The following is a 25895-nucleotide window of genomic DNA, read 5'->3' as shown; positions in this document are numbered from 1 at the left end:
CAGAAACCCACCTGGGCTAGGGAGAATGGCAAGCCATTCCATGTTGGTTTGCCTTGGAACCTAGGACCTGGTTTCTGGTCACCTCGAGCTTTGATTTTTCAGCTTCTTCCCTGTAAGAGAAACCAAGAGTGTCTGGAAAGTTCCCTTTCTAATGGCTCCCTAGGCTTAGTTGATTCTCTCCCCTACTGTTTTCTCTGTGGAGAGCAGTTGTAATAGCTTCTGCTACCCTGAGAGATTCTAGGGCTAGGCCCTTCCTCCTCTTCCCTTCTCCTGGCTCCCTTTCTTAGTCCTCTGGTACTTCCAGGAGGGCTGTGATCCAGCTGCCAGCCTAGCATCCACAAGCTGTTGGATGCTACCCTCCCCCCCCCCAGTCAATTTCCTGTCCTACCTGCCTTTCCTCTTTCCTGGCTCAGACCTATTGGCCATGCCTGGCACTGCCCTTGGGAGCGCCTGTTACCAGTGTCTGGCCCAGCTGCTCAGGCGTTGGGATGCTGCATCTCCAGGCAACTATGCACTTTCATGAAGAGGAAATGAGAGAAATGGGGCTGGGCACAGATGGTTTGCCTGAGGGGTGGGAGGGTCCAGTTGATGCTGGGGATCCTCCTGTCTGTTGCCAGCCAGTGGCCTGCTTTTGCATTCTCCTGGTGCCCACTGCCCCTTGTTTCTGAGAGACACAAACTATCCCCTCGTTGGCAGTTGACCTGCCTGAGCCAGTGTCTATCTGTGTAACTGGATGAACATAATAAAGGGGATCATCTGACCCTGTCTATTCCATTGTCTTATTTGTCTCCATGTGGGTCTCAATGAAGCCTTGATGTGGGATGTGAGGCAGGGGTGTAGAATCCGGTTGAGTACATCTGTGACCTGGTGGTCTGTGATGCCAAAACCCATGTACTTCTTTGTGATCCTTCTCTGAAACAGCCTTAGTAGGCCATGAAGTAGTTGCCACAACTACTAGTTACGAAGTGGGAGTGGCCTATAACACCAAGGGAGGGGAGTGGCCTGTGTCTTAGTTGGGGTTTCCAGTGCTGTGAGGAGACACCATGACCAAGGCAACTCTTATAAAGTGCAACATTTAATTGGGGCTGGCTTACAGGTTCAGAGGTTCAGTCCATTATCATCAAGGCAAGAGCCTGGCATCATCCTGGCAGGCATGGTACAGGAGGAGCTGAGAGTTCTACATCTTCATCCAAAGGCAGTCAAGGGAAGATTGCCTCAGGCAGCTAGGAGCAAGCTCTCTTTGTCCACTCCAACAAGGCCACACTTCCTAACAGTGCCACTTTCTGGGATAAGCATATTCAAACATCCATAGCCTGGAACGGTAGGACTAGAAGGCAGGTCCTTCCTCAGCACCTATGGTGGGTCTCTTGAAGCTGATTGAGCAGGCTGAATTAACATGCAAGCTCTTGAGACTTATGATTGCTGCAGGGTAATGACTACAATGATTCAAATAAACCAAGTCTCTGCCAAACGTGTGCTCTCTAGGGCTGCTGTTCAGATCCTCTGTGCTGGTCACCCCTCAAGATTCTTCTCAAGTCAACGGGCATGGTAGCACACCCCTTTAAAGCCAGCACTTAAGAGGCAGAGGCTGGCATATTTCTAAGTTCCAGACCAGCCAGATTTGTTTGTTTGTTTAAAGATTCCTCAAAATGACCCTTTCAATGACATGGTTTCCCTACCTACTGTGACTTAAATCCTGAACTGGGAGCACCAATGACTACAACTCCCAGAAGCCACAGAAACCACGACTCCCAGAAGGCCATGCGAGCACTAGCTTTCTCTCCAGTCATTTAGAGCCGGAAAGGCGCCTAGATACCGCGATACTTGGGGGTATTCCGGAGCTGGTGAGCCACGGAAGGAGCGGGAAAGCTGTGTCCCTGGTCCCGCGGGGTGGGGCGGTGGGAGACTCTCCTTTGGCTGCCGTGGGTCCACGTGAGGGTCGATGTGTTATGTGTATGATGTAGGGCTATAGGCGTGACCCCAGTGTCAGAATTGGGGGGGGGGGCATGTAGCTGCACCTGTACCCGCAGACGTCAAGCTCTATCCTTGACCAGAGTTGGATCTAATTTAAAAGGCAGCGCAGTCAGGACACCCACACTTGTCGTATACCTTTGCAAAACTGCAGCATAAGGTGCCCCTCTAAAAGATTTAGGAGCGTCCTGAAGTGCAAACATTAAAAACAACAGCTATGTTTATTTTGGAAGAGGGGTTGCTGTCACAAGGTGCGAGTAGAGGTCATAGGACAAATTGCAAGACTCAGTTCTACCCTGTAAGTCCCGCCCTCGTATTCAGGTCCTCGGGCTTGCCTGCAAGCTACCATTACTGACCCAGCTTGCCTCAGATTGTATTTTAAAGTAATAAACGGAAGAAAGGAGAACTTTGGGAGTGTTTAGATTCCTAAACCCTGAACTTGCCGAGTGGCATTTAAAAATCAGAGTTAGGGCAGTTTTTGTCAGAAAAAAATTTCGCCATCACCGTCGTTTGGAATATTGGAAACCAGAACTGGAGAATGGGCAGAAGAGATTCCCAGCTTCAGGAAGTGATCTGTGTTTGGGAGCTGGGATTTTTCTGCATCTCGCTAGCAGTTGGCAAGCAGCTGGACTGTGATGTATCTTTCCCTGGGTCCTCAGGAGGTGTAGGAATGAAACTGCAGTAGTTAGAGTCAAACATGCCTACTTCCGGTTTGAGAGAAGGCCATTAGAATGTCAAACCTTTTGACTGCATCCAGCATTCCTTAGGTGCAGCTCGGTCACACTTTCTTGGCTACATTCTTGTCCATTTTGTTACCGGTAGATAATTCATGGAAGTTTTAAACTTTGCCCTTAATTAAACTGAGAGGAGAATTATGTTCACACACTGAGTCCCTTTCTCTGTTGTGTGTGTGTGTGTTCTCTGTGTCTCTCTTAAGTCCCCCCCTTCCTCCCCCCCCCTTCAGGGTCTCACTTTGTAGTTCTGGCTAGCACAGAACTTAACTATATACAGATCTCAACTAGAAACCTGTATTCTTTCTGCATTCCAAGTGCTGGAATTAAAGGCATGTGCCACCAAACCCTACTTTTTCTTGATATATACATAAGACTAAGTATATGTTCTGTGGTTAAAATAAAGGTCAAATAAAAATATGAAAAAATTGTACCCTGCATATGTAGTTTAGACTATGAGACTAGAGCTAGTTAGTTGCAGCCAGCACATCACTAATACAGGTATCTACCTTGTACCTCAGCCTATGAGGGTGGAAAGAAAAATGAATCCAAAGTCCAAGGATGGACAAAGAGTGACTCAAGCTTGACGCTGGAGGTGTAAAGGGAACATTGAACCACATGATAAAATAAACTTGACTTTTGGGTTTTGTTTTTTTTTTTTTTTTTTTTTTCTCGGGAGGGTCAGTAGTGGTGGTTGAGAATCAGATATCATAGTCTTCAGTTCCTGGACACTTCTGGGCAAGCATGACAGGTCAGGGAATGCAGACATGTACTACAGCCTTTCTTGGCTCAAAAGCAGTGAGTTCTGTGGTTAGGATGGATGGTGGTCTGCCGTCTTAACTGCCTGCCAGAGCGAAAGGAAGCGTGCTGGAAAAGCCATGCTCTGAAGCATCAGAAGGTTTGCTGTTAACCAGCTAGCAAGAAGCACAGATAGGAACTGATTCTACTGTACCAAAGTTTCTCTCTTGCTATTGTGTTTTGGAAGTCATGTTTAATCACCGAAGCAGAGGATCTTTGTGTCTCTCTGAAGGATAGAGAAAGTGCAGTTTTCTGGCTGTGGTTTACCTGCTTGGCCGGCTGCCCTGATCCCTGACCTGAGAAATCACAGCCTTTCAGTCATAACCTTCTGCCTGCCTATCCACGCTTCTCTGATGCTCACAGATCCTGTGAGTGGCAGGAGCCAAGGAGGTAAGGGTCTGCCTATAGTCACCCTGATTGTGTTAATAAATACAAACTTTAAAAGTCTTTAATAGGATCTGGATGGAGGAAGAGATTAAATTGGCTTGGAATTTGATTTTGGAGAGCAAACAAACTCTCAATAGCTGCCACTTTCCCTGGGACTCAGGGTGAACACATTTGACCTTCCTTTCAAATGTGAATTAAATACATTTCTATACCCCCCCCCCCGCCGTGTGTGTGTGTGTGTGTGTGTGTGTGTGTGTGTGTGTGTGTGTGTGTGTCTGTCTGTCTGTCTGTCTGTCTCTGTCTCTGTTGCCCCCCCCCCACACCCACCAAGAAGAATGGTATTGGTTCTGAACAAAGCTTGGTTCTCAGAACAAACAGTGTTTCTTGGATCACACTGCCTTCTGTGGGGAAGAGCTGAAGTAAGCAGTAGCGTTCTATCTCCAGTTTAACCAATGGCTTTCTGTAACATGACCCTCAGGAATGCTGCCTTCTTGAGGTTCAGGGACTGCACGTGACACTGTTCTTCTGCTTTACAGGACTCCTCTGTTCTTGTATCACTTGACTGAAGAAGGACAACAGGGTCAAGGTTTGAGGTAAATGTTCCCAGAGAATCAAAATGTGCTTTTCAACAGGCATGGAGACTCACTCCTTTAATCTCAAAGTCAGAGGCAGGCGGATCTCTATGTGAGTTCGAGTCCAGCCTGGTGCAGATAGTGAGTTCCAGGACAGCCAGTGCTCTGTTACACAAAGACACCTGTTTCAAAAAACCAAGAGAAGGCTCTTATACTGCTCATGTAGAGGACCCCAGTTCTGTCCCTGTGTGCACCCATGTCAGGCAGCTCACAACTGTGCAGAACTCCAACTTGAAGGTGACCAGATGTCTCTGCCTCTGAGAGCACCTGCACTCAAGTGCACATACATAATTAATAATTAATTATTGCTTTATAATTATAGTTAATAATAATTTAAAATAATAACAGAACCCAAACGTGTCTCTCACTTCCTAATGATGTGCTCTGGGGGAAGCTGCTAGTAGGTCCATGGAGGCTGTCAGTTGTTAACAGTGCTCCTCAGATTTTCAGTGGGCTCATTTCTCTAACAAGTCTGGTCCTGGTTGAGGCTATGAATTGTAGCAAGGACTCGGTATTAGTGGTGGGGCCTAGGGTAGAGAGAAGGCTCAGTGGTTAAAGGAGCTGTTGTAGAGGACCTCAGTTCAATTTTCTAGACCCACAGGGCAGGTCATAACTATCTATAACTTTAATTCCGGAGAACCTGACACCCCCTTCTGGCCTTTGTGGGCACTTTGCACAAGTGAAGTACAGACAAGCATGTCAAAATATCCACACACATGAGACATACATGCAGTCAAAATATCCACACACATGAACAGTGCCCACATACAGGAAAAGTGACTTTATGAAGTAAACCTTTAAAAAGTGCTGGCAAGGTGAACTTTACCTATGCTTAATCCCTTTGAGAAGGGTACTGAGCATCCCCTCTGCTCTGTGGATATATGCCTAAATGTTACAGGCAAATGACAAACAGGCCCCTGTGGTTACCCAGGCATGGAGGGAGCTGTACTAGGTTCTTCCATGGATGGCCTTGAGCTTTTGGAGTACATCTTCTAGGGTGTTTTGTCTCATAGAAAGAGCCACTTAACCACTGTCTTTTGCATTGACTCTGGCCATATTGGAGGAGGCTTCCAAAATCAACCGTTTCCATGTCTCTCACTTGAGTGAAGAGTTTGGGGAATGAATGATCCTGGCCCGAGATCACACACCAGGTCAGGAGCACAGCCTCGGACAGGACCCGAGACTCCTGCTTCCCAGGGCAGGATAATCAGGACTGCAGCAGCAGGGGAAGCAGTGGGTGGTTCATCTGGGCATCTCCAGGGAGATTGCTGGTGGGGAAAGACGCAAAGGCAAAGGGAACTGATGTCTAAACCATGAGAGATCATCGAAAAGGTTCAGTAGAGAAAAGGGCCGTCTCAACCTGTCCACATGTTCTCACCACCCTTGACATTGTGGCCCCGATCTGACTGCAGCCCCACTGGTCCCTCCTACTGTCCTTAGGACTCTCCAGTTTCTCTCTTAACCTCCACTGTGTTCCTTGCCAGTCTCCTTCAGACCTCTCCACTTTGCAGGGTTATCCCATCTGAAGCAATTTCCTCCTGCTTGAAAAAGCGCTTCTCCTCCAGACTCAGCCTGAATGATACCTTTATGTGACACAGACTGAGACAGTCTCTGGGCAGCCATGGCATAGGTGACTCTTACAGCACTGTGTAGACAGGAGGCCTGATTTGGTCGTCACACTATGTACTCCCAGAAGCTGGGACTGTTAAAGCCCACAGCACCCCCAGCATCTAGATGACCACGTGCTGCTTGCTACATGACTGAAGATGATGCCCTTTATTCTGTTTTAGAGTCTAAACCCAGGCTTTCTCAGCTCCCTGGAAGCCACCAGATCACACATGGAACCAAAGGTCCCATGCCCAGCTGCCATACCCTCCGTGAAGAGAAAGTTCCATGTTCTTGTCGGTGTCACTGGGAGCGTTGCTGCTCTGAAGCTGCCTCTTCTGGTTTCAAAGCTTTTGGACATTCCTGGGGTGAGCATCCTCTCAAGATAAGTGTAATGGCTTCTGGCACTAAGGAGTTGCTACTTCTGGGGCCGGTTCATTTCTGCAGTGCACAGGATGGTTTTTCCCCTGATCCCGCTGTGCATAGAAGAAGATCTCTGTGTATGCTGGCGTTCGAGGCACACAAGAGACAGATTAGTGTGTAAGATAAGCAGAAGCTAGATTAAACGAGATACTGTAGGCGGGGCATGAGAGGGAGAGTGAACCATTGTAAGACCCTCAAAGAGGACCTTCCCCCCAGAGGAGACCCTCGAACCCACAAACCAAGCCGAGACTGCTGGCTGCAACCAGCACGAGGGTTTATTTGATCAAAGTACACAGGTACCTGGGGGCACACAGTCTCTCGGAGGACTTGCGCACCCCAGGCTTGGGCACTCGCCCTCTTACAGGGTTTTAGGAAGCAGGAGCAGGCTTACAGAAGCAGATGCATGGTTGCAGGGATTTAATTGGTTGATTTAAATGAGGCGGTGGGTCGAACTGGGGGCAAGGTCCTTAGCCACCTGCCCAGGACATGGTGATTAGATAATAGCTGACTTGGCCCTATCTTGGGTGGGGGATTTCTGCAAGAACCCTCCCTCTTTTGGTGCCAGGTGATTGACCACAGATGACTGCTCTGCCTTATACCTTGAACTCCTGCTTATTTGTTCAGGCCTTGCAAGATGGCGTTCCTGCAGTCAGGCTAGCTCAATGGTGGGGATCTTTCACCATGACCCCACACACTGACCCTGAGGGTCCCTGAGGCCCTCTGGTCTGGAGAGGGGCAGCTCCTGTTCTCATGCCTCCCTGAACCCTGAGGCTCAGCTCTCTATCCTGGTTAGATTCTTTGCTTGTTTCAAACCCACTGAAAGGCCCAGGGACTGTGTACTGCCTGTACCTCTGGTTTCAAACCCAGTTCCCTCCAGGGTTTTAGGTACTCCAGAAGCCACTCCTGTGAGGTAGGATGGGAGATTCTTTTCACCCTCTGTTCTTGGCCAGGCCATCTTAGCTTTGACTAGTTTTATATGTGAGGGTTCCAGAGCAGAAATTCGAAGACTGAAATATCACCAGCTCCAGCAGGTAGGTGCCTGACTTCTGCAGAATCCTCTGTGGGACTGTGTAGCCTTCTGCTGTTCCTGTGTTCCAGCTAATGGCCGTTGCTGTGGGTTGGCTCCTCCCGATTACTGCCCTTTCCCTTCAGTCTTAAAGTCTGTACAAACCCTCCACTCACACACACCTTGCCTGGGTGGTTTTATTTTCTCTTAAACTCATTTGACATAGACAATAGGCTGCATTGGGCACTGCTTGTGTTAATCCAGCACTAGTTTTGTGGGGGCACACATCAAGGCACAGAGGTTCCTTGTGTCTGAATAGTACCTGAGGTGGGGCCGCCTAGGTGGCCGTATCCTGCGTGTCCAGCAGAGGGCGCTCCTCTCACACAGATGACTGTTGTGGGTCTTTCCAGTCCGGGACTGGAAAGGCTTGTTTCTTTTCTTTCTACCAGCTTCTACCGAGAACGTTACCTCCTCTCTCTAGGTCCCTCCCTGCCCCCAGGCTAAAATAAGTGATGAATATGCCAACCATGCCACAGTCAGGAGAAGGAGATTCCCATGGCTGCTCTCTGCTTAATGTGCCCCAGAGCTGTTCGTAGAAGCTGACCAGATACAGCCCCGGAGGGCAGAAGGCCTGGAAAGGGATTCTGACGTTGTCACTGCCCCCTGGGGAGAGAGGCACTCAAACAGTCCGTTTTCCCATAGCCCCAGAGCAAGTGAGTTTCCGGGTAGGAGGATGGGGGTGGGGAGCCCTATCCCAGGACACAAGGGGATGGCAACACCACCACTTCCTCCCAGCCCACGCATGTGTGGGGGTGTGAGGAAAGGGCTGCCTGCAGGGTGCTGGCTCCACCTACCCCAGGCTTTTTTAGCCTGGGCCCCTGGGAGGGAGAACAGGCTGTGTCTGGAACAGGCCTTGGCCCGTTCTTTCTCTGGCTGGGGTTGAAGCCCAAGTGAGGCAGCCAGAGGGCACTGAACTGTAGAGGCCTCTCCTTCACTTGACTCTTGAGAGCAGGCCTTTCTTGTTTCCGAGTAGGGATGATTTCTCCTGCCCATCCCCCAGGTGTGGAGGTGGGGGGGCAGATGGCATAGTTGGACAGCAACTTGGCACATGGGAGCATTTAACAGTGCGTGTTTCCTGCCTGGCACAGAACACAGCTTGAGGTACTGAGGTTTGTGAGACACCAACATGGAAAAAGCCCCTGGAATGACAACCTTTGCATTTGTGAGGGTCCCCATACCCTCATCCTGATGGTCTGCTGCTAGTTTGCCCTGTAGGGCTTTGAGGTGTTAGTAATGCCCTGTAGGCGTGGCCTCTGACTGGTCTGATGGTCACTTCTCTTCCTTCCCAGCATTCCTCCCTCCAGTTCCTTCCCTGGGAGACTGAGCTTCCCCAAACCCCTTCATATCGGCCGTGGTCCTTGGAGCAGCCACCCCTCAGCTCTTCACTGGGTCGATTATTCATGTGAGCAAGGATTTCCCCAGTTCTCTTGAGGACAATCAGCTTATGAATAGTCAGTAAGCATCGGTGAGTGTGGGTTGCAGGTATCTGGCCATTCTACATACACACAGCTAGTGTGCCAGAATGTACAGGTGTCCTGGGGGAGCCACAGACCTGGAGGCTGTGTTGTCACACCACACCACAGGTAGGTCAGAGATCAGAGTAAGCAGGGTAAGTGCTGCCCTTAGCTGATGTCTGTATACATAAATAGTTGACAGAAGTCACCAGCAAAGGGGTCCAGGAACCTTTCTGTGAGACAGGAGTGTGACTACAGGACTGGCAGGCACAGCTCCTATTGGTAACACCCACCTGTAAGCGGAGCGTCGTGGCCAGGAGGCAGGAGGATGAGGACTTCAGGGTCAGCCTCAGCTGCAGGAGTCCTGCTTCAAGAAACCCAATAAGGTCTAGAAATGTAGTTCCAGTGGTTGACTGCGGGCTGTGCACTGTCCTGGGAATGCCCAGTGTGCTAGTGCAAGCCTGTGGTCCGAGCACAGGGAAGACAGGAGCAGGAGACCCAGAAGTTCAAAGCCATCCTCAGCTACTCATCCAGCGTGAGGCCAGTCTTGGAAGCAGACAAGAGGGAGGAGGCATGGCGGTTTCCTAACACAGGACCCTGAGCCAGTTTATTTCTGTTTGTTTCCTTTCTCAGCCTTAGTTATCCATGCAGTGCAAAGGAGGCAGGTAGACAGGGAATCTTTCCTGAGGGTCTCTTTGGCATTGGTTTTAGAAGATTCTAGATGTGAAAGCAAAAGGGGCCAGGACAAAGGTCACCCAGGAGAATGTTTGGCAAATCTTTAAGTGTCATGTCCACAGGCAGCAGTTTCATCCATGTTGTCAAGTCAGTTTTTAACACCTTGGTGGGAAGTCTGGCTCGAACCTGTGGTGGGAGCAAGACAGACACCATAGTTGTTTTCTAGGGCAGGTGGGGGCAGGACTGAGAACTGGAGGGAATATTCACCACAGAGGGAGTTGTGGTAGTCCTTGGGTTTACAGAAAGATAAGTTACTGCCGTGTCTGTAGGATCACCTGGGGCTGAAAATGAGAAGGGAGGACCTTGCTCATAGCATAGGAAGTAATTCTGCCTTTCCAGCCACTGTACAGAAAAAACGCAAGTGCTCATAGCTTTCACTGAACTCACAGAATTACATCCCATGGTTGTCAAAGTTCACCCATGTACAAGGATGCCCATTGTGGCATTGTTGGTGATTTCAAAACACAACTGAAAACAAGCCGAAAGCTCAGCCCACCGCTGTGGCACTCTCGGTGCAGCTCCAGCAGGGGACTTGCTGTGCTTTAGAACAATGAAGTGATCGTTTCCTACTGCTGTGGGTCACTCCTTAGGATGTTACCAAAGGGCAGGTCACAGCCTGTGCCCCAGGCAGCTGGGTTCAGCTATCCATCCCCAACAAGATTACAACAACAGAACTTAATAGTAAAACGTGGAAAAAAGATTTATTCAGTCTGGCCACACTGGGAAGAGGGGTAAAGAGATCCCTTTCCCTCCAAATCTATCTTCAGGGCTTTGAAGTGAGATTTCTATATAAGTAGGGGACCCAGGACTTGTATATCTAAGCAGTCTCAGCTAAAGTGCGGCCTGCCTACAATTGATCATTGTTTCTTTTGTGTGGTAGTCTAACCAGGGGTCCCTTTCCCCATGGCTGGCCCAGGCTTTAAGCTTTCTCTTCTCTCAGCATGAGGTTCCTGGGGGAGTTCATTCACTTGGGGTCTACTGTTTGAACAGTCTGATAGCCAAAATGCTATCTCTTCAAAATATCCTAATTCCTGCCAAGCAGGGTGGGAAGATGGAAGTGAAGTAAGCCACAGGGCATATGGGAGCATCCACAGGCCATCTGGTCCTTAGCTCTTTTGTACAGTAAGAATGGTTTTTAAATGCTTTTTTTTTTAAACGCTAAGAATCAACCCCGCAATGATCTCATGTATGCTAGATGAATAACCCCTTATAAACTGCCTCAGTTTTTACATTTTAAAATAGTTAAAAGTAGCTTTTAAAAATGATATTTTACGGCGTATAAAAGTGTCAGGGATGGTGACACAAGCCCAGCATTTGGGAGGCAGGGGCAATTGGGTCTCTGTGAGTTCAAGCCAGCCTAGTCTATATAGTGAGATCCAGGCCAGCCAGGGCTACATAGTGAGATTCAGTCCCCAAACAAACATGTCAGGGATGGGCTGGGGATGTGGTTCAGTTGGTCAGGAGCTTGCCTACCATGCTCAGAGGTCTAGCTAGCTTCAACCCCCAGCACCACACAATCCTGACACATTCCTGTATTCTCTGCACTCAAGAAGCAGAGACAGAGACTCTGACGTGCAGGTTTGAGGCTAGCCTGAGCTACATGAAACTGTTTCAGAAGGGGCTGGAGAGGTGATGAAGAACCAGCCTGTTCCATCTTACGCTTTAAAAACATTTTAGAGTAAAGACTAGGCTCAATCCTGTTTATGATTAAATCTGTTTCTCGAGGATTGGGCTATGCCCCACCTGTTGGAACCTTAACTACAAATGGTTCTGTCCTGCCTGTTCCAGGAATGGCAATCATGTCTTTGTTTCAAAAGTTAATAACCATCTTGGAACCCTACCTTTGTTTCAAAAGGGTTGTTATGGTTACCTTGTTATGACTACCTGTTGTTATGGTCATCTTGCAACTGTGTCTTTCTTTCAGGAACCAGTACAGGACTGACTTGTGCTTCTGTTCTGTTCCTGTAACCCTACCTATTTTTCCCATCCAAGTCCCCCATTTGTAAACCCCGTACCCCAGGACTATAAACACCTTATCTTCCTCACGTCCAGTGCTGACCTCTTAAACCCTGCTTAGGGGAGGCAGCCTGTGAACATGAATCAAAAGGCTTACTTTAATTAATGGCTCACTTGCTTTAATCTGGCCATGAGGATTTGGGTCAGTGGTCTTTCTCTTCCCAGCTTTTGGATTAACAATGGCTCAGTGGTTAAGATCACATACTGCTTTCCCAGAGGACCTGAGTTTGTTTCCTAGCACCCATGTTGGGTGACTCACAACTGTAACTCCAGTTCCTGGAGATCAGATCAGACTTCTGTGAATCCCCACGCTTAATGTACACGTGCACTTGTGTTTGTGGTTGTGTACACAGGGCTCCCCACCCCCCTTTAGCGGTGGATGTGGAGGAAGATGGACTGCATTTTGTGTCAGGGTCCTTTATTGCAAATCCCAGCCAAGAGGCCCCATGCTAAAGCTTTGATGCATTGTCTCACCACAGGATAAGTACATGGCAGATAGGGTTTGGGTGAGCTGTTCCCCCTACTCTCAGACATTAGAATACTTGGTCCACAGTTGGTAGCGCTCTTTGGGCAATTTAGGAGGAGTGGTCTTGCTGGAGGAAATGTTGCTGGGGGCAGGCTTTGAGAATTCCCATCATTCTCCTGGTTTGCTGCCTTTGCTTCCTGTTTGTGGTTTAAGATGTGAGCTCTCAGTTTGCTACTCCATGCCTGCCAGCTGCTACTCACCCTATAGTAATGGTGACGGGCTCTTAGCAGTCGGAACTGTCAGCCCCAATAAACCCTTCCTTCTCTGAGTTGCCATGGTCATAGTGGTTTATCAAAGCTGCAGACAAGTAACTGATACAGTGGGCCCTTTGCTCCTGTGGGCACATCACATGCAGGCTAGAGATACCCATCTCTGCCTGTGCTGAGACTTCAAGTGCTCTGTGGCCATCTGTAACTGGTGGTGACCACAGTGGACAGAGCTGGTAAGACGGTGAGTTCATCATCACCATCAGTTCTTACAGGATAATGTTGGGAGTTTGTGGTTCTCCACTAGAGCAGTTGTGTCTCTTGGGAGCACTGAACATCTTGGTTGTCAAAATCAGGGATGGTCTTGCTACAGGCTACTAGTAGAGAGCAGGGGTAGAGGCTATGGGATTGTCTCACACTGTGACTGTGAAGTATTTCTGCATAGGTTTCTATGTTCTGTGCCATAGCCTGGACTAGGGCCCTAAAATAGAGTGAGAATTCTGTTTCCATTGCCCCTCCCCTCCCCCAACGTTCCAGAGCCCCAGATTCCAGATTCAGCAGAGAAAAGGAAACCAGCTTCATGAGCTGGTTTCAGGAAGGAATCTCTATAAACTCTAGACACAATGCAGACAGCTTATGCAATCATGTCTGGCCAGGCTTCTGTCACATCACACAAAGAAGTACCAGTTAAAAATATGCGATACAAAACCTAATCTTAAGAGGGATCTCGGTAGGGGACCAAGCACAGAGCCGACTTTCAGGAATTCTGCAGTGTGGGGGAGATTTTCATGCCCAGCTCTATAACACCAGGGCCCAAGAGGATTTCAGAGAAATCAGGGGTTGAGGGGTGGTGTCCTGCCTTCAGGGCATTTCTGCCCTGCCAGGACTCCTTAGCATTTATTGCCTGATGTGAATGAATGAGTGAATAGTCTATAGTGTGAGTGTGTGTGTGTGTGTGTGTGTGTGTGTGTGTGTACATGTGCTGATCCTGGGCCCACCCAACCCTTGGCACTCAAGATCCTTTTGCTAAGTGAATGAAGATAAAAGAACTAACCCCACAGGGCTGATGAGTCAGATCAAGCGGCATCTCTTTAAAACCAGAAAAACTAGCCTGGGCTTGCCTATTAGCAGTGGGGGTAGGGAAGGGCATAGTGAAGTCCTGCTTGTCATTCGTTCTTCACATTTCTCCTTAGGTGGACACATTGCCCCAGGAGGCTCCCTAGCAGTGTGGCTGTAGACCTTGGGAGGGTAGCCAGAGTGTGGACTGGCTAAGAGGTGGTACAAAAATCTTGAAGGAAAGATCTTGAGATCTCTCAAGCAGAGTTGTTGCTTAGGGTAGGAGGCCTAAAGGATGCGTGGTTGGAGGTCCTCAGGAGGTGATAGGTTTGTGGGAAGGCAGCATGGAGACACTGAGGGACTGAAGGGTGTGCAGAGAGGAAGCCAGGACCCCTGAACAGGAGCAACACCAGTTTGAGGATGTTTCTGAGCTATCCCTAGGTAGAATTGTTCCTTTCTGCTGGCAGGAGGATTTTGGATTTAGAGTGGAGTCCTTTGATCTTCAAGGAGCAGCTTTCCAAGGGCTTAGAATTAAGTATGGCCCCAGTGTTCATAATGACTGGGAAGTTCTTCCAAACAGAGGGCAAAAGTCCTCACCGCATTGTGTGAGCTTGAGGCCAGTCTGGGCTGCATGAAACCTTGTCTTAACAAGCAGGTGGTATGTGCCTTTAATCTCCGGACTCAGGAGACAGAGGCAGGTGGATCTCTGTGAGTTCCAGGCCAGCCAGGACTGCATAGTAAGACTGCCTTATTAAAAAAGAAAAGAAACACAAGTTCTGTAGGGCTCACTGGGTTCAGGCGTGGCAGGGCCAGTTTTATTCATATGTGCATGTGTGCATATGCCTGCGGAGGCCAGAAAGGAGGTCAGATCTCGGAACTGGAGTTACAGACAGCCATGTGATGCTGGGAACTGAACTTGGGTGCTGTGCCAGAGCAGCAAGCCATCTCTTCAGCCCTTAAGTTATAACTTAGATTTGAGACAGTACTTCTGGTTTTAGGTGTTAGGTAAGCACTCACTCACTCAGCTGAATCTCCTAGCCCTAGATGCGATCTTTAATGGACATCTTCTTTGACCCCTGGAGATGTTGTTTATAACCAGTGAAAGATTCTACGAGAAAAAAGGCCATTCTTGGTGGCATGTGGCTCAGTTGGTAGAATACATGGTCAAAGCCCTTGGTTGATCCCCTCAAGCAGGTAAAATGTGAGAGACAGTCTAGCCCTATAATACTCTAATACTTCTAATCCAGCACTCAGGAGGATTAGAAGTTCAGGGTCATCCTTGGATTTATAGGATGTTCAAGGCCAGTTTGGAATACTTGAGACCCTGTGTCAGATGAGAAGGGTACAATCTTGATTGTCTTTTATCCCTCTCTCTTTCCTCCTAGCATGTTGCCTTAGTTAGGGTTTTATTGCTTTGAATAAACATCATGACCAAGGCAAGTCATTGGGGCTGGCTTACAAGTTCAGAGGTTCAGTCCATTATCATGAAGGTAGAACATGGCAGCATACAGGCAGGCACAGTGCAGGAGGAGCTGAGAGTTCTACATCTTCATCCAAAGGAAGCCAGGAACAGAATGAGCATCCTCAGGCAGCTAGGAGGAATGTCTCCAAGCCCAGTCCCAGAGCAACACACTTCCTCCAACAAGGCCATACCCTCTAATAGTGCCACTCCTTGAGCCAAGCAAATGCAAACCATCACATATGTGGACCTTGGTCTTGTCCTCAACTGACTCAGTATCTTTGGGGGCTACAGGTGGTGGTACAGGTGAGAGGAAGCCAGGAGGGACAGTAGAATTAAGATTTTAGGAGCTGGTTCTCTTCTTTGTGCATCTTCTGAGAAACCCCGGTTTCTGTATCTCAGGCTTCTCGGGACTCATGATCCTCCTGCCTCAACTCCTCTTCCTGTTCCTGCTCCTCCTTCTCTTCCTCTTTTTCCTTTCCCTTCCTCCCTCACCCTCTTTTTTCTTCTGTTTTTGAGGGTCTTACTGTGTGCCACAAGCTAGTTTTAAATTCATGCTCTTCTGCCTCAGCTTTCCGAGTACTGAGACTCTGGTATTGTCACCACACCTGGCTTAATTAAACAGGCTTGTCTTTTTTCTTTTTGTGTGTGTTTTGTTTTGTTTTGCTGCCTTTTCCTGTTTTTCCCTTGTGGAATTTAGTAGTCAGATTTCCCCTCTTCCATTGGTCTTTCCATTTTTTTGTTGTTGTTCAAGTATACATTAACCCCTAACTTTGCATTAAATTAAATTTATTAATTTGTTTTGGTAAAAAATTTTAGATTGCTTTTTGGCTCTGGTCTCAAGAGTCTCACAGTATAGACTTAGCTGGTCAGGAACTTAAGTAGATCAGACTGGTCTTGATCTCTCAGAGACCGTATGGCCTCTTCTACCCCAGTACTGGGATAAAGGATGTGAACCACCATGCCCCGTGCACTGTCTTTTTTTTTTCTTTTAAACTTTTTATTGATTTCCCTGAGAATTTCACATTACACACCCCGATTTTACTCATCTCCTAGTCCTTTCCTATCCCCCTTCCACCCATAAACTCCCACACCCTGCAAAGAAAACGAAAGGAGATAGAATACAAAGGAAGCTCTTGTCGTGTAAGCTGTAGTGTGTCACAGTGTGTCACACGGTGTGCCCTTATGTTCACACATCTCCACTTGCAAATATTCACTGCAGCGAGTCATCCATCTACCATGGGGCCTCGGGCCTCTGCCACCCTGGATCCTCACTGATGTCTCCCGGAAATCCTGACATGCCCAGTGTCATAGAGACCCTGCAGCTTTGGATCTTCAGGATCAGCCCTTTCCTGGCTTCAGCAGATCATAGATGGGGTAGATGTTTGGGTGGACCAATTCAAAATCCTAGCTCTGGGCCTGGGAGGCAGCTGATCTGGTCAGCCCGCCAGCTCTGCTGTGCTCAGACCACGGGGCCAGCTCTCCAGTATTGCTGCTGCTTGCTCACCTAGAGCCTCAGCCAGTAACAGGCAGGATCGGCCTCCTGCTCTCAAGTCCTGGGGATTGGTTTGCCTGTGCCTTTGCCAGCTCTACTGTGCTGTCCCGATGAGGTGCATCAGATTCCTTATTTCTTTATCATTTTAATTTCCCAGAGTTCTTTTTTTCCTCCTCTGAATAGATATTAAAAAAAAAGAAAAGCAATATGGGGCTGGAGAGATGGCTCATCAGTTAAGGCACTGGCTACTCTTGCAGAAGATTATGGCTCAATTCCCAGCACCTATATGAATGGTTCATAACTGGCTGTTCTAGAAATTGAACCCAGGGCCTCTACTATGAGCCTACTCCCTAACCACTTCTTTTCCCAGTCCCCCTTTTTTCCCCTTGGGACAGTCTCACATATCCCTGGATGGCGTTGAACTAGACTTCACTATTTTGCCAAACGTACTTTGAATTTGTGATCCTCAGCCTGTGCCTTCTGAGTGGAGGGTTATAGGTGTGCTGTCTTTCCTGGTTTTATGTAGTGTGGGGATCAAACTTAGGGCTGTGTGCAAATGAAACCAGTACTCGGCCAACTGAGCCACATCCCCAGTCCCTCTGTTTTTTGATACAGTATCACTATGTAGACCAGGATGGCTTTGAACTCATAATCCTCCTGCCTCTGCCTTTTGATTACAGCTATGTATTACCATGGGTGGCTACCTCTGTCGTATTTAGTACTTCCTACCTAGTATGTCTTCTCTCTGTTGCTTTCCCCTTTCTTTCCTTTGTTATGTAGACTGAATTTTCTTCTCCTAGTTGGAAAGTTACGTGTGATTGAGCCCGTGTCATTCTCACAGTGTGAGTTATTGAGCCCTCACTTGAGCTTCTCATTGTCTTGTGTCTGATGTGAAAACATGAAGGCCCTTGCATGGTCCCCCCTTTCTTCTGTTCTCTCTGCCTTGGTGAGTCCAGGCTGTACTCAATGGCTGGGCTCTGGAGGGGCAGGGCAGCCCTGCCTATCTGCCGTTGCTCAGAACTGGCAAGGTGGTTCATTGGTGTCTTAGAGAGGACTTCAGCTGTCCGTGATGTTTCTCAGCCTTCCTAATGCTGTGACCCTTTAATACAGTTCCTCATGGTGTGGTGACCTCACTCACAAAATTCCTTTCGCTGAATTGTAGTGTTAATATCTGATACACAGATGGTCCTAGGTGACCCCTGTGAAACGGTTGTTCTGTCCACAAGGGGATTGTGACTCATAGGATTGAGTACCACTGATTTAAAGGCTATCTAAAAACATCCCTGGGGGTTTGTGTAGGACTAGGGACAGTCAGTAGGAGAAGTGAGGCAGAAGGGGCAGGTCAAGAATTCTGGAAACTTTAGATCCTGGCTACTCCTCAGCCCTCCTCTCTGAGATGTCTGCTTTTCACCCCAGCTTGGCTCTCAAAAGTTGTGCAGAGCATGGTACCCCCGCATCCTGCTCTGTGCAGGGGAGAAACAGCCAAGGGAAGGGGTGGCAACCCGGCTGTGTGCAAAGAGGCAGCCTTGACCTGAATCGCCAATTCTTATCAAGCAGCAGAGTGGATCCAGCAGGACTTCCAGCAGCCAGGAAGCGGAATTTCCTTTGTGAGGTCTTCCAATTTATACATTCATTAAAGCTTCTTACAACTGTCCAGGCTACGTGACTGGCTGTGGTCAGACACTGCGGCCTTTGCCCACAGCCATGATTGTCAACTAGTTCTTTCTGTCACCCTTGACTGGCCTTCCTCTTTGATGAATGTCCTTTCCTGACTCAGTGCTTTGACACAGGTTAAACACCCCCCCTCCCATTTGCGTCAATACTTTTTCAGTGATTGACAGGGTGAAGACACTCGTCCTCCCCCACAGGAGGGCAAAGACTGCATTTTTCCAGAACTGTTTGCAGCCTGAGGCCCCTTCCCACACTCAGGCCTTGTTCCTGAAAGTAGGTGAGGGGCCTCTGCTGTGTCACTGGAGCCTGGACTCTGACACAGTATGTGTGTACCAGCTGTCAGTGACTTTTCCTGTAGCAATACAAGCTGTTGGCACAGAACCTGGCCCTGTGAGTCTCCTTGGCTGGCCCCCACTGCCTGCAGTAGGCCCCCACTGCCTCACATTCTCTGCTACCCCTGCCTCTGCCCTCAAATGCCCAAGTAGCGAGAGGCCACTGCTCTTATATACCCGAGGCAGGTGGTGACTCATCCCCCAGCAGCCCCTGAAACAGGGAAGTGAAATGTGTGCACCTGGCAGGGCATGACCTCTGAGTGACAACGGAAGTAGCTGTGTAAACATGAGGGTCATTGCTAAGGGGAAGTCCTGGTCAGCACCAGGCTGTGAGGAAAGCACCTGCCTGCATTGGCCCAAATGTTACCTCTCCGCCTGTGGTTCTAGTAACTTTTCCCTTTCTTCTCCCTTCCTTCCACTTTCTTGGTGACAGCTGGAAGTCACAGTGGTAACAACGGAGAGAGCCAAACATTTCTACAGCCCTCAGGATGTCCCCGTCACCCTCTACAGTGACGCTGATGAATGGGAGGTCAGTGTGGGTCCATTGCTTTTCTTCCAGCAGGACAGACTTCCTTGTATCCTAAGGCTCTGGCTGCTGAGCACATGGCCTAGGCTCAAGTCAGTGTTAGGACCATCTGGGTAGAGGCGATGAGGAAAACATCTGTCTAGCTCCTGGCCTGCGGGAGGCCTGTGGTACCGCCTTCCTTAGGCAGGGCTCAGCTTTGGCCCAGTGCCCTGGGTTGTGTCCTTGTACTTATCTGGGCTGATGAAACCACAGAGGAGCTCTGTTCCCACCAACCTTGTCCACGTGGCTCTCAGCATCCAGAGCGCCTTACTTCCCACGGCCGCTGGCCGTGCCTCTGCCCTTCTGTAGAGGGGTGGGCACCAGTGGAGTTGCCAGGCACAGAGTGTGGGCCTCATAGGACTGTCCTGCCAGGCGGTTTAAAACATTCTCAGCCTTGAACATTTCTGGCTGGCCTGCCCTTCCCTTCCTTCCCCTCCCCCTCCATTTCTCACCGCCACAGAACACTTCTACTGGCTTGGACAACCCAAGCATCCGCCTCAAGCAGACAGGCCAGGAGTTCCCTGCCAGATGTCAGTTCTCTTGAAAACCAAACCATAAAGGGAATACGCTCAGAGAGACAAGGAGCGTTTGTTTCCTCGGGCCTGCTTTCTGTCAAGCTGCAGGCTCTGTGGCCAGTGCTTGCCAGCTTCACTGTGAGAGGGGATAGGTGGATGACTGAGGGAGACTGAGCTGGTTTCCTTGGCTTTTTCAGCTCACTGTACCTGGCCTATGTGTCCCCCTCCCCCTACACATACTGAGAGTGACCAGATTGGTGACCCCCATCTCTTTCTTCTGGCAGATGTGGAAGCGCCGTTCTGACCCAGTTCTCCACATTGACCTGCGGAGGTGGGCTGACCTCATGCTAGTGGCTCCCCTTGATGCCAACACTCTGGGGAAGGTGGCCAGTGGCATCTGTGACAATTTACTTGTGAGTGACTCCTGGTGTTTGTTCTCTCCAGCTTTGCTCCCAGTTTGCTGAGCTGCAGATTTTACTGTACAAGGAAGTCTGTTGCTATGGGGTGCAGGTTGTATAGCAGCCCCCCTCCTACTATGGGATGCAGGTCTGTTGAGTAGCCCTCTCTGAGGTTGAAGATCTGGGTCCAGTGGCTCATCTGGCTTTGCTGCTGGTGTCTGGGCGTGTCCTCCTGCTCCTGCCCTCAGTGCTCAGCCGGCTGCCCCTCCCTCAGCCCTCTTCATCCTCCTTCCTCATGGGCTGCCCTCTGTCCGCATTGACCTTCCTGCCTTTACTGCTTCCCTGTCAGTTCCTCTTTCCCACCAGAATCTAGAAACACACAGGAATGCTCTGAGAAGGATATTACTTCCTCATGGGCCTCACATACTTATTTCTCTGTAGTCATTTTGTCCCCAAAGCTAAGACCCAGTTTTCACGTCTGTCAGGAAAAGCTTGGAGAGAAAGAGGAGGGAAAAGCAGGTGAGAAGTGACTGCCAGATTGGCTTAGGACCTCTGAGACCTCTTGGCAGCTGCTGCCTTAAAGAGCATCTACCTTCATTTCTGTGATAACCCTGGGAAGGTCTGTGGTCGCACCCCTTCCGTTTCTTGACCTTTCACATCTCATGTTCTGGAGGCTTCTACCGAGGACACAGGAAGTGCTTGCTCTGGAGAGAGGTTTGTGACCACCATGCAGACAGGAAGGAAAGTGCTCCGTAGTGAGCTCTCTAGTCACAGATGAGCCTGTTAGTCTTTAGAGCCTGCTTTGTGCTGGGCACTGAGTAGGCCTTTAATAATACTTCTTGGATGTGGCAGGAAACAGTTCTCTCTCATAAATATTTTTGTTTGAATTTATGTTTGTGTGTGTGTGTGTGTGTGTGTGTGTGTGTGTGTGTGTGTGTGTAGGCTTGTGTCAGACTTTTGGCAGTCCTGCCTCTGCCTTCTGAATACTGGCATTACTGGTGTGTCACTCAGCTCAGTTTTAGAGTTGAAATTGCTGAAGAAGTGAATATTGAAGATGCATCAGGAACTTTTAGGACATCACGTATGATGTGGGCCCTCATTTGGCCTGTCAGCATAAGCCTGGAATCCTGGTAACTTGAGAGGCTGAGGCAGGAGGATCGAAATCTTAAGGCCTGGTGGGCTACAGAATAAATCTCTAAACATAAAGTGAAGAGGACTGGAGCCATAGCTCAGTGGCAGAGTGCTTGTGCAGTGAGTGGGAAACCCTAGGTCCCCTCAATCCCCAGGATGGCATGTGAGAGAAAAGTGGGCATCAGGATCCTTGTTTGCTTTATGAGGAGGCTCTTCCCCCTCTGGGAAGCTGCTGGTGACCTAAGCACTGATAGACTAAGAATACAGGATGAGAGGAACACCACCCTGAGGCTGTGACCAGGAGCAACTGGGAAGGGCAGAGAAGTAGAGCTGGGTACTGCATGGTCCTCGCTGCCCAGCAGGGCACTGAAACTGGTGAGGGGTGAGGGGGGCACTCAGCCATGTGCCCCGCTGGGCTCCCTAACTAAAGAGCTGAACCTCAGCCCCTTTCTTAGGCTTCCTCCTACCCTCTGAAAACTAGGCCTTCCTCCTTGTTGCTGATGTTATTGTTACTGTTATATATCCAGCTCTCCCCCTTTAGAAACAGTCCTGAGCTGAGCTGGAGAGATGGCTCAGAGGTCAAGAGCACTGAGCGCTCTTCCAGAGGACCTGGGTTTGATTCTTAATACCCACATGGTGGTTCACAGTTTTGAGACCTGGCAGCTTCTTTTGGCCTTGGTGGGCACCAGGCACACATGTGATACACAGACATATATGCAGTCAAAACATGTAAAGCAAATATAATCTCCTGTGGCCCAACTGGCCTTGAAATCCTGACCCTCTCTTTCCTCTTCCCCGGGATGGGATTGTAGGCATGGCCATGTTTTCTTCCAGGCTGCTACACCTCTGTCTTTGAGGCTCCTTTCTTCAGAATTGGCAGGACAGTGGAACATATTCCCCAAACTAACCATTTGCCTCAATCAAGTCCCTTGAAGACAGATGTTTGAGACAACCTCTGGTGTTACCGTTTGAGCTGTGGTTGGCTACCTCCTCCTCAGTAGGCATCTCCTTTGAGAAGAGAGGAAGCTCAGCCTGCTCCCTCTTTCCAGACGGTCCTGTCCGGTGTTGGAAAGATGCTGAAGAAGCGTGTGCTAGATGTTGCCCTCATTCTTGCTCTCTAGGCCCCATGCCTACAGATGGCCGTCTCCACTTGCTCTGTCTTCTGTGCTAAGCTGTCAAGTCCAGAAAGGGGTCGATTCCCCAGGTTACCAGTCTCTGGACTTGGATCCAGCCATCTGCCCTGCCTGAGCAGATTCCCAGGAGCAAGGCTGAGATGCTCAGCATGGTGCCAGCCACTTGGCTGTAGGAACCAGTGTCCCTTTCTCTTCCTACTGCTCGTTGCTTCAGAGGAGCTGTGGTTTGTCCAGGAAGCACTGAACTGCGAGTCAGACAGTTGGGCAGACAGGTTGGGTTTTGCTGTGGTCAGTGTGCTCTGTTTGGAGGGTTATTAGAGCCCAACCCTGCCTCATTTCTACGCCACTCATCATCAAGGTCCTCTCTGGGTTTGCTTGTGACTCCTGCAAAAGCAGCAGGTGGCACAGAGCCAAGAAGAAATGTGACCGAAAGTGTCCACTCACAGCCAAGCAGTCTTACTGAGAGGAATTGGTGGGAAACCAATATTAATGTCTGGGATGAAGCAAGCATCCAGGTTCTGAGACTTCGCTGTCCCCGGAGAGGGCAAGGCCACTGCAGAATGGGTGGCCGCTGGCCTGTTTACTGCATCTCTCCTGTCCACATGGACTCTTTCTGGGAAGGGGTGTCACAATTGCTGCCTTCCCCAGGAGCTCTCAGGAGGGGATGCCTGGTGTAGTCAGAGCACAGGAAGCCTGTTTCTGCCTGTGTCTTTGGGAGGCAGCCCTTGGCCTCCCCAGCCTGTGTCTGGGGTACTGTAGAACTGTCATTGTGGAGCCTGCACTTAGTGCCAGGCTCTCAGCTAAGAACTTTGAACAATTTTGTATTGTGCGGGAACCTGGGGGTACCCACCTCTGATATCAGCAGTTAGGAAAGCAGGGAACCAAGACTCGAAGGTCGTCTGCTACATTGCCAGTTCAGAGGCCAACCCGGGCTACATGAGATTGTACCTCAAAAAACTACTACCATACCACATCACCATCAAAAACATTAACATTCTTTCAAAATAATTTAAGCAGTATTTTACTTTATTTTGAGACAGGGTCTATGTAGCCCTTGGTGGCCTAGAACTTGCTAGGCTGGCTTCGGAGAGATGTGCATGCCTCTGCCTCCCTAGGGCTAGCATTAAAGGAATATGCTGCAATGCCCAGGTTTTTCTAAGAAAAGAAGGGGGTGGGGGTATCCTGGTATGTATTCCAATCTGACCCTGAATTTGAGATTATCTTGTGTCAGCCTCCAGAGGGCTAATGTTATGGGCGTGTGTTACCATGCCTAGCACTCGACCATGGCTTGATTTCAAGCTTACGTGATTTCAGAATTCACAACCTTAAGACTCTGAGTTGGAAAGTGGGAACGGAGGGAAGGCCTCAGTTTGTCAAGCTCTCTCTTTCATAGCTGCCCCTGTGTGACCTGGTGGCGTGGTCTGCCCCACGGAATGGATGGCCGCACAGGACCCTGTTTGTATCTGTGTGACCCTGGACAACTGTTTCTCAGGGAGCTGCAGCTTGCTCATCTATGAACGAGGGGCAGTACCTTGCTTATAGGGCTACAGTAAGGGTCCTCGAGATAATGGATGAAGAAAGGCACCATGTGCCGCTGTCTTCACTCTCAGAGTTTAGTTGGCCTAGAGTAGAACCACTGCCGAGTAGAAGTCTGGTTCCTAGCCTTCCAGTGAGTAGTGAAGAAGGCCCCAGGACTGCTTCTCTGCCCTTCAGTTGTGAGCCTGTGTGGAGGCTTAGGCTGGTGGGCAGGGAGCTAGTATACAGGAAGGAGGTCTGTTGGAGGTATCTGGGTCCCTATGGGTGCTGATTGGGTATCTCTTGTGTCTAGAACCAAGAACCTGAGTGGTGGCGAGGGATGAAGAACAGATCTCTGTAGATGGGTGACACCCATCATCCGTAGGCAACAGCTGTTCTGCTGATTATGACAAGGACAGTAGGAATTGATGGGGGGGACTGAGAAGGGTTGGAAGGCAGAGCATCAGCATCTCCCCCCACCCCCTTCTTCATAGACCTGTGTCATCCGGGCCTGGGACCTCAACAAGCCCCTACTCTTCTGCCCTGCCATGAACACCGCTATGTGGGAGCACCCTGTCACCGCACAGCAGGTGGGCCAGCTCAAGGCCTTCGGCTACGTGGAGATTCCCTGTGTGAGCAAGAAGCTGGTATGTGGAGACCAAGGTAGGCTTCTTACGGTACTCAGCCCAAAGCTGTAGAAGGTGTTCTGCTTTAGGGTCATATCTGGGCTCTGTGGTCCAATGGGTCTCTGGCCATTGTGACCTTAGAACTGTTTTCTGAGTTCAGCTCTCTGATCTAGAAATGGATAGAGTGCTAATTCCTGTCTCTCAGGATTGTTAGGCTGAAGCTCAACAGTGTGTGAAGTGTCTGGTGGAGCCCCTGGCAACAGTACAAACACTGTTAACGGACAGACTCCCGGGCCTGTCCTGGACTATCTTGAAAGGGACATGGTGGATTCAGCTTGGGCAGAGCTGAACGTGTGCTCCCCAGGCTTAGGATGTGGGTGGAGTGTGCAGACTCCTCTAGGTGGTAGCCACAGGCAAGGTCAGCTCATTTAGTGCCTCGTAGTCACAAGAAACTTTGCTTCCAGGTCTAGGAGCCATGGCTGAAGTGGAGACCATTGTGGCTAAAGTGCAGGACATGCTCTTCCAGCATGGTGGCATCCAACAAAGCTGAACTGGGATTTCTGCTGTGATGTCTCTGCACCCAGTGAGTTCAGCCTGGGCCGCTGAAGGATATCAGCACAGTATGAAGAGCTTGTGCTTGCTGAGGAGGGGCTAATCTGCACCTTCTTGGAGCTTCCCTTCGGTCTAACCCTCTTCAAGCTACAACAGAACCAGGTCCTACCTTCTTTCAACCAGGAGATTCCTTTTTCCTGGAGGCCCTCCTGTTTCTTTCTGGGATAGGCCCAATGGACCAGGCTGGCACACTGCTACTGGAAGGGAAATTGAATGACTGAGGGGCCTCCTGCCTGGGAGTTGCTTTTAGACACCCCATGGCTGACGCTGGGCATGGAGGCTCACATCTGAAATCCCAGCACTCTGAAGGCTGAGGCAGGAGGATTGCTACAACTGTGAAGTTGGCTTGGGCTACATAGTGAGCCTGTGAGTGTGTTAGGCTATTTTAAAACAAAAGCAACAAGAAGAAGCACCATAGCTCAAGATCCCAGGCACAGCAGGCTCTCATTCTTCAGTGCCCAGATGCCACACACAGCCAAGGGGTCTGTGAGATGGCAAGACTCTTCAGGTTTCCTACAGACTGAACTGAGAGTGGGGGCAGGAACAGTTCTGGGAAATAAAGAAAAGTGACCTTTTAGGATACTCTGTCCTTTTTTACAGCCTGTCTGTGGTCTCAGAGGTCAGGGGCATGGCCATGTGAGGCCAGAGAAGGTTCGGGTCTAATGGCTGACTGGCATGCCCACACTCCTGTGCCATCTCAAAGCAGGCAGCGCAGATTCAGGTCTCAGTCCTACCACCTCCTCTCTCCAGACCTGGACTGGCCCCCACTTTCCCATCTGCAGGATCATGTGCCCATATGGAGCTGCTGAGAGGGTTAAGTGAGGCATATGTGAAAAG

General features: G+C 49.6%; 1 protein-coding gene across 3 annotated transcripts; it reads left to right on the top strand.

Annotated features, from left to right (window-relative positions):
- Positions 1 to 1788: 1788 nt before the first annotated feature.
- On the top strand, positions 1789 to 25589 carry PPCDC (phosphopantothenoylcysteine decarboxylase). Of its 3 annotated transcripts, none has more exons than XM_080930767.1 (7): positions 1789 to 1844; positions 4424 to 4480; positions 6310 to 6492; positions 18997 to 19092; positions 19928 to 20056; positions 24315 to 24483; positions 24911 to 25589. In XM_080930767.1, exons 3-7 carry the CDS (start codon positions 6358 to 6360, stop codon positions 24994 to 24996), a joined length of 615 nt encoding a protein of 204 aa, XP_080786893.1. In that variant the 5' UTR covers positions 1789 to 1844; positions 4424 to 4480; positions 6310 to 6357; the 3' UTR covers positions 24997 to 25589. The 3 variants fall into 3 exon arrangements, with proteins under 3 accessions (XP_080786893.1, XP_080786892.1, XP_080786894.1); XM_080930766.1 differs by lacking the exon at positions 1789 to 1844 and adding an exon at positions 3762 to 3890; XM_080930768.1 differs by lacking the exons at positions 1789 to 1844; positions 18997 to 19092; positions 19928 to 20056; positions 24315 to 24483; positions 24911 to 25589 and adding exons at positions 3762 to 3890; positions 8035 to 8157.
- The last annotated feature ends 306 nt before the right edge of the window (positions 25590 to 25895 follow it).

Source organism: Micromys minutus (genome assembly GCF_963924665.1).
Source record: "Micromys minutus genome assembly, chromosome: 16".
Lineage (NCBI taxonomy): Eukaryota > Metazoa > Chordata > Mammalia > Rodentia > Muridae > Micromys > Micromys minutus.
Note: the sequence above shows the minus strand (reverse complement) of the source record. Positions and strands in the feature narration are given on the sequence as shown.